The following is an 8,882-nucleotide window of genomic DNA, read 5'->3' as shown; positions in this document are numbered from 1 at the left end:
TTTGCGCATGTAAAATATACATATACAATGCAGAGAATAGAGCCCATTGACAACAATGGATTTGTTCTAATTAAAACTGGCCGGTGCACAAATGCGCAATATGCTGTGCAATTCTGTGAAAAACAGAACACATCTGAGCCTCATTAAGCTAAATAGCCTTTTAAGGCCTTCTTCAGATGAGCGCAAGCGCAAATACACTCGCCGATGTGGAGCATATTTGCGCATGAACTTGTCAAGAGTCTTTTTTTTTTTTACTTTGTTCAAACTTTGTGCTAATGGGCGGGAAAAAAAAGTAGCAGAAGGATTGGGCAGGACATATCCTTTCTCGCATGTTTAAAAACTACGTAGAAGAAAGGTAGGGCAGGGCCTCTATATTTTTCGTGCATAGGAATATCGCGTAGTGAAAACGAAACAATTGAAATCAATGGCTTCTCTTTGTCACATTTGCGGCCGCTATTTTCATAACCACAAAACAATCTGAAAGCATGCTCGTCTACGCCTAAATCAGTGCGGGGGTGTTCTGTGCGCACGTGAACAGGCCCTGCGTGCGCCAGAAGTACAGAACTATGCGCCACTACTCTCACAAATCTATCTCATTCACGGCGCAAATGCGTTTCATTGAAGTATGTACAATTGCACATATGGTGGTCTAAATTAGCCTCATTCAGTACTCGCTCAGACGGCCGTATTGCATATCTCAGTCCGTGAACACGTTGCATATTCACAAAATGAAATACAGATTCCCAGTGTATTCTGTGTATCGTTTTTTGTGTGTCTGTAAATTTGCAGCATATTCGTGCGCCAGATATAAACGCGCACCCAATATGCCGGTTTGATCAAGCCCATTGATTTCTTAGCTATTTTAGCGTGTAAAACGCCCTAAAAGATGAGAGTGACCTGCAGAGTATACAGCTGTGGCTGACAACTGACAACCATGGGCTCTGTGCTGTACAATATATACACAGCACCTCAGCCCTCTGATAAAACACCACACAGCAGCTATTGAGCGCGCATGCGCACTGCTTGGCCTCCTTCACCGCTTTGAGGGACCCAAAAGAGGAGGAAGTTCCCTGTTTCCGGAGGGAGTGCATTCTGTGCTGCACTCGGTAACCCGGAGACAGAAGCTCGGCGGACCCGGTGTATTCTTACTGTATTAGCTGTCTCTGCACGGTTATTGTCTGATATCTCGGCGTCCCCGGGGAGGCAGCATGACGTGTAGCCTGTGGTGAGGCCATTGTGGCTGCGGTCGGCTGTAGCGCCCTTGTTCTCCGGGCAGATGGAGTCCCAGCTGCAGAGCATTTTCGAGGAGGTGGTGGTAAGTGGGAGTTGTGGGGGCTGCAGCGGGGGTCTGTCATGTGGAGGTATAGACGGGGGGATGTCCAGCTGTGCTACATTGTATAAGGACAGGCTGCCATGTCTGGGAAGCCCCGGGAGGGGTTCCTGAGAGGGCAGCCATGCCTGTGAGACGTCAGAGTGCCTAGAGTCATTGTTATATGTTGGTGAACTTAGTAGCGGATTACTGGACCCCACCGCCCTCACACAGGCGCTTTTTACCAACACCATGATAATCGCGTCACAAAACTCCCATTGATTTTAATGCGGCACTACATCCGGACGTGGCTTTTTCTAACGCCATGATCTTCGAGCGCTCTCTTCTCTATTTTGGCGTGCTTTAACGCACCTCATCACCCATCACAATGATGGGGCGCGTTAAGCGTTGTCAAATGCTCTATAGTGCTTTCGGAAACGCAGATAAAAATCACAGCGTTTTGTTGATGCGGTGTGTGAGTGGCCTTCATTGATGAATAGCTAAGCGCTGCCTGTAATTGGCTGAACGCTCAGCCAATCAGCACAGCCCTTTCAGGAGGCTGGGATTTTTAAATCCCCGCTGCTAGAAGGGCTTGACAGCAATGCAGGGGAGCCAGCCGGAGGACGCGGCGGAGAGGTGAGTGTATAAATTTTGTTGTTTTTTTTTTCTCTCAAGCTACGGATGATTTTCAGGGAAGGGCTTATATTTCAAGCCCTCCCCCGAAAATCATCGCTGCGGGGGTTGCTTAAAAACCACTGCTTTCAACAGGGCCGGCAGCAGCGCCGATCCCATTGAAAGCAATGGGATAGTATTCTGGACTTCCGGTCCCCGCGGGGATGATGGAAACTCCTGTCATAGCTGTGGCAGAAGTCAGCGATATGCTCCCTATGTTTTCAATGGGGCTAGTGCTGCTACCGCTGGCCCCATGGAGAACACTAAGCAATATCACAGATTTCTTCTCTGCAATGCAAAGCTGTATTGGAAAATCGCAAATGAGTATGAAACCATTGGATTCATAATCATCGCTGTCGCATCGCAGGGAAAAATATTGCTAGTGGGTGTCCACCCTTAGTTTTTTTGTTTTTTTTGTTTTTGCATTCGAATAGGGGTATACACACGAAGGATGTTTTCCTGCATGGCACTGCAGTGTGATGCAGGAAACAAATCATGGCATGTTCTGTAGTCGGGCATTCTCTTGCATCGCACCGCCCATTGTTCGCCAGCTCCATTGGGAGAACTTCTGCCGCGGCGGGGGAATTGCCTTCATGCCTCTTTTTTATTTTTTCCTCATTCTCATTTTTTCCTTGGCACTTTTCAAAAGTCATAACTCCTCTATTTATCCATCACCGTAGATGTCAGAGCGATCTGGTTTTTGCAGGACAAGTTGTATTTGTTTTCAGTGATACTGTTAAATGTACAGTAAAACTGTGGAGTGAAATGGACATCTTCCTGGGAGTCTTGATTCTACAGCGAAAACACAGCAGCTAAAATGACATGATAACTTTATGCTATGGGTCGATCCGATGATTACAACATTTCTATAGTTTTTTTTTTTTTGCTGTACTAATTTAATTTTTTTCATAGATCTTTTTATTTTTTTTAATTTTCTGCTGTAATCTTCTGAGAGCCATAACATATTTTTATTTTTCCATTTACATAGTTGTGCAACGGCTTGTTTTTTCTAGTATGCCCTGTAGTTTCTATTGGTATCATTTTAGAGTACATACGACTTTTTGATAGCTTTTTATTGCATTTTTTTTCTTGGAGTCTGGGTGACAGAGCGCAATTCTGCCTCTATTTTTTTATTTTATATATATTTTTTTTTTCTCTGCTGATGGTTCACCAGGCCGGGTAAACAATACATTACTTTGATATATCAGACTTTCATGGACACAGGAATACGAATTTTAGATAGATAGATATAGAATGTGTTTATTATAAATATGGCAATATGATTTGTAAACTTTATTACTTTTTTAGTTATTTATTTTTTAATAATGCAACTTTTTTAAACTTTTTTTTTTTTTTTTAGTTCCCATAGGGTACATGTGCTTGTGATGGTTTGATCGCTCCTGCAGTATGATTTGGCAATCTGATGACAAACCCCTAACCCTAACCATTACCGTGCAGCCCAGTGAACAATCTATACACGCTGCTGCAAGGACCTTAGAGAAGTCACCCAGTCGGGAGCTAGGGGTGTGACAGGGGCGTTCCTCCATGCAACTCCTGTCAAACCCCTAGCTTCTGGTGGTGACAAGATACAAGAATACCACATCGATCAGGGAATTTGATGGGTTAGTGGCTCAGATCAGTGGCCCTGCTAATCATTGCTGTCGTGGGTGTCTCTCGATACCTGCATTCTATGGAGCAGGATCGACCCCCATATCCCCCTTCATACATACCCCAAACTTCCAGGATGTAAATGCACACCCTGTAGCGTTAAGGAATTACAGGAGCTATAGGAATTTTAGGCAAGTACTAGATGTGTAGTGCAAGTGACAACCATCTCCCATATTCTTCATATGTTTGCGCTGGGATGTAGGGTGTCAAGATGGAAGACTTTTCTAACCAAGTGAAACATCCAGGCCTGCCTGTGTTTTGCCAAAACCCTCATCAAGTCTGCTAAAAGTATGTGGGAGAATGTTATGATCTGATGAGACCAAGGGGGAACTTTTTGGCCATAATTTCATAAGTTATATTTGGTGCAAAGCCAACACTCCACACCATCCGAAATCCACCAGACCCGCAGTGAAGCATGGTGGAGGCAGTATTATGCTTTGTGGCTGTTTTTTTGCTGCTGTAACTGGGGGTTTAATCAAGGTGGAGAAAACTATGAACCCTTCTAAATATCATTCTATTTTGGCACAAAACCTTCAAGCCTCTGCTAAGAAGATGAAGAGGAATTTTAGCACAACAATACAAAGCATACCTCCAAATCAACAAAAGAAGGAGGAGATCAAGGTTTTGGAATGGCCCAGCCAGAGTGCAGACCTGAATCCCATTGAAGATCTGTGGGCTGACCTGAAGAGGGCGCTACACACGAGATGCCCTCTTGTCTGACAGATTGAAGCGTTTCAGCAAGGAAGAGTGGGTAAAGATTGCCAAATCAAGATGTGCCATGCTGATAGACACCGACCCAAAAAGACTGAGCGCTGTCATAAGGCCAAACGGTACATCAACAAAGTATTAGTTCTAGGGAGTGCATTTTATGCGACCGCATTATTTTAGCTTTAACATTTTTCTACTCTAAAAGAGTTTCAGTGGAATCGTGCAGAATGGGTCACAAAGGTAGAAATAAATCTGAAATGATTCATCTTCGTTGGATTTTCTGAAATGACAAAAACATGGCACTTTGGCAGGGGTGTGTAGACTTTCTATATCCACTGTATGTCATGTCTCCCATAGTGCCCACATTGAATATGGAGAGCTGGCCATCATTAACCCGTGCCTGGTTCTCAAAGCTAACAATTAGAATTTAGGAGACGTGTTTAACGGGATTCTCGCTTGCATCGTGGTTGACTACTCTTCATTGTGGATGACCATAATATATAGAATACAACCATGTAATGTTCTTATTTTCTTCCACAGAAGACGGAGGTCATAGAAGAGGCCTTTGCTGGGTGAGTAGCTCAACTTTTTCATATTCACGTCTGAATTCCTTACAAATTTTGACTCCTAAAAGCCTCATAAAGAGTTATAAGTCTAAGCACAGGATGTATCTAGATATCACCAGTCACGATCATGTAAAAATGAACAATAACCATTCAGTGTAAACACAGGCAACATTCAAACGATGAACAAAAACTTGTTCACTTATCGTTCGTTTTATATGCGCATATAAACCCGAACGCTAATCGGCAGTCGCTCATCTATTAAACCCTAATATCCACTTGCACGCACGTATTTCACTGCTTAATCCGTGCATGCCCGCAATCATGGACATTAAAAGACAGTTTCTTACCTCTCCGGATCCAGCGCGAGTCTCCTCCGAATGTGTCCTGGCATGCTGGCCGATGCGCCTGGTGCATGCGCAGTGCCTTCTTTTCTTTTTTGAATCTCCTGCTTTCCCGTGGATCCGCAGCACATCCACATTGACAGCTCCGGGTATGCTGCAGATCAGATGGCTTCCATTGACTTCAAAGGAAAATAGAGCATGCTGCTATTTCTTCCCACGCGTGCGATCTGCGCGCCAAGAAAAAAAAAATCACATCCACATTCTTTTAGCTGCTTTGCGGGCGCCCATGTCTCCCTATGGGCGGCTTGATCTCCCACAAATCAAATCCACCCATGGACATTGGGCCTAAATGCGGGTGTTTTGTTTGTTGCTGTAAACCTGTATGTATTTTAACACATACAAAAAAATTCAATGTGAATGCTCCCTTATTGTATGTCACAAAAGTGTAAAGAAAAAGCAATATATATGGAAGATCTATGTTTGCAATTGACAAAAGTAATTTTTTATTTTATTTTGGAAAATTAAAGTTTTGTCTCGTTCGTTGATCATCCTCTGTGTTTATAACCTATATGTTTTGACGAGGGAACAATTTGTGTAGTACAGCATGCTGTACAGTATATCAGGAAAACCTAGTAGAAGAAAAAAAAAATATATATATTATAATTATTATTATTATTTTTTTTTTTGTGGCACACAATAATGTAGTCCACTACACTGCACTATCCTGCAGAACTATAGGATTTGAGCGCAAACTTGTGACGCATAGATTAAGGATATAACCTGTCTATGTCTTTCCTAGAAACCTCTGTGTAAATCTAAGTTAACATTCGTATACTTTTAGGCTTCGTTCACACGGGCTACAAAATCTCACTACAAAATCATCACTACACAACCCATGTATGTGAAGCCCATGGTTTCCAATGGGTTCTTTCAGCCTACAAAACATCTCTCATGTGAAAGGACCCATTGGAAACCATGAGCTTCACATACATGGGTTTTGTAGCGATGATTTTGTAGCCCGTGTGAAAGAGGGCTTAACAGCACCATAACACCTATTGAATCCCCACCAACCTAGTATTTATGTAGTGGAAAGGTGAAAATACTGCTTTTAGTGATGTTTTTTAAACCTCATATAGATGCATTATACTATGTTGCAGTTTTTGCTGTTGGTGGAACCCTCACTGTAGCTGACTTTGGCGTGTATTACGCATGCAATGCTGCGTGACACACTGTGTATGGAGTCCATGAAAGCGAATGCACTTTCATTAATTCATTCACATTAGCATGTAAACATTGCGTGTAGATACACATGTGAAACAGATTGCAAAATGCTCTATTTCACAGCGTATCACACAGCGGGAATCCTATACTTTTGTATGCAATGCTGTCCATACACAATATATTGCGTATTGGTGCTGATTCATATACTATGAGACAGAGCGGGGAATTAAAAAAGAAGAAAAAAAATGAAGTCACACTGCGCTTGACCATGTTCGTGAGATACACTGTTATGTGCAGTGCACTCGCTGCCATATACATAGCAACATAGTATGTTAGGCAGAAAGGAGACAATGTCCATCCAGTTCAGCCGGTTTCCACCCCCTTTTGTTGATCCAGAGGAAGGCAGAAAAAATACAATGAAGCAGAAGCCAATTTAGCCCATGTGAAGGAAAAAATTCTTTCCCAACTCCATAATGGCAATCAGAATACCCCCTGGATCAGCTTTTCAAATGGCAATAGCTGTTGCTCCTCACACAAACCAGTTAAGCGCTGCATCACCCACGCAGCGTTTTACGCATACTATTGTGTAACTGAGCCCTAAATGCACAACTATATGTTTTGTGAAGACTAGATTCTTGCAGTGTTTAACAAATATTAGTGTTTCTGCAGTATGTTTATGGACACACCAGAAGATGAAAAGACAAAGCTTATCAGCTGTCTGGGTGCATTTAGGCAGTTCTGGAGTGACCTTCCTCAGGTAAGATGTCCTCATCACTTGGGTTAGCCACTTTACAATTAATATTACTAATGCACTTTGTTCTGCTTTGTCCTTAAAGCTCTGCCTCATTCTCCTGAGCTCAGTCCTCGCTGTGGAGCGGCATGTGACCATAGACGTCAGTCAACCTCCTCCACTACAGCTGCTCACTTCCTATTACTGTGGAGGAGGTTGAGTAAACATGCCCCTACACAGTCGGCCATCTTGTAGATGGGATGGCGGAGTTTCATGGACTCAGCACAACACATCCGTACATGAATAAATAGTATATTAGTAAGTTACTCAGAATCACAGAAAGTATTTTTTATATTCTAAATTGGCTAACCCACATTCAGCTCCATTTTGGTTTGGGTTATAAAAGTATTCCAGTGTCAGGAAATATTGAGATGTCTTCATTTTCACACATTTTAAAAGCTTGGGCTACACAAATGACTATAGAAGTTCCCTTTTATTCTGTACAATCTCCTGTACTATTGCACTCCTATATACCCTTAATAGTCCTGCTCAGGGCCACACTTAAATTACTAGGGAATTGTAAGGGTTAATCTGTGTGCACATGGCACACAATATACTAAAACTAACCATACCACTTTACTGCAATCCATTGAACATCCAGGGCTGTATGGAAGGCGGGTTCACCAACATTAGCGCAGATGAATGTTCAAGGTTCCAGCATCATTTTAATATTCATCAGTGTGACCCATGGCTAGTAATGTCTATAATATCTGGCTGTATCCTCATCCCAACAGTACACTGTCTCCTACAATGACAGCACACCTATAAAAAGCTACATCTGTGCACACAATTCACAGATCCAGGTGTAAATGGGGCTTACTACAGCTTGCAACTATATTATACACACCTTGTGATAACTTGGGGGTCATTAAGACTGCCATCTTCATTTCATAAGATGAGTGGAAACTCATCAGGAATTCACATCCACAACATAGAGGAAACGCTAAAACACTGGATTCAGCAGCCTTTATTCCTTTTGTTCAGCAGAACAGGACAATGTTCACACTGCAGCATCGGCTCTTCAGTGTACAAGACTAAACAAGCGTCTGCTCACTAACTAAACACAGTACAAACCCTCACTAACTGGCCTAGTGCCACAGCTTTACATCACCGGTTCATAGTTAATACCAACAGAGGTGTCAGCTTTGGGGACAACCTTCCCCTGCCATGCTTCTTGGCAGGCGACGTCCACCTCTGACAATCGCCAGACTAGAATGGGACTCTGATCTGAGAAGCTCAGCAGCGTTACTCTCTTAGGGACAATCCCACTTGGGTATCTCTTAATCAATGGGCAGATACAGCCTTTCTCTGCCAGACATTCATCTAAGCAGTCTGTCCTCAAGTTCTCTAGCGGCCATTCACATAGTTGCTCTCCCACAGCCTGAACATTGACTGCGTGATGCAGATCCTGTCACTGAGTATATACCGAAACACAATTACACCCAGGATATCTATATGCTGTAATATTATATACATACACAGAGAACACCAATATACAGTAAGCCTCAATGACTGATGTGAAGTGCTGTTTACCCAGGGGTGACAGAAAAGAAGCAAAGGGCTTCACATGGCACCTGCTCGGTCGGGTATCTCAGCAGTCCTAATAG

At 42.9% G+C, this 8,882-nt stretch overlaps 1 protein-coding gene across 2 annotated transcripts in view; it reads left to right on the top strand.

Moving 5' to 3' along the window:
- The first annotated feature begins 1,107 nt into the window (after positions 1-1,107).
- MED23 (mediator complex subunit 23) overlaps positions 1,108-8,882 on the top strand; it is a 73,819-nt gene continuing 66,044 nt past the window's right edge. The window contains exons 1-3 of one of the 2 annotated variants that reach the window (XM_066605562.1): positions 1,108-1,315; positions 4,901-4,929; positions 7,155-7,242. In XM_066605562.1, the coding sequence (XP_066461659.1) occupies positions 1,277-1,315; positions 4,901-4,929; positions 7,155-7,242 (156 nt within the window). In that variant the 5' untranslated portion in view covers positions 1,108-1,276. Of the gene's footprint in view, positions 1,316-4,897; positions 4,930-7,154; positions 7,243-8,882 lie in introns of both variants that reach the window. The other variant, XM_066605561.1, reaches the window with a different exon arrangement.

The sequence above is a fragment of the Eleutherodactylus coqui genome, chromosome 1, assembly GCF_035609145.1.
Source record: "Eleutherodactylus coqui strain aEleCoq1 chromosome 1, aEleCoq1.hap1, whole genome shotgun sequence".
NCBI lineage: Eukaryota > Metazoa > Chordata > Amphibia > Anura > Eleutherodactylidae > Eleutherodactylus > Eleutherodactylus coqui.
The sequence above is the reverse complement of the archived record's forward strand: the minus strand, read 5'-3'. Positions and strand labels throughout refer to the sequence as shown.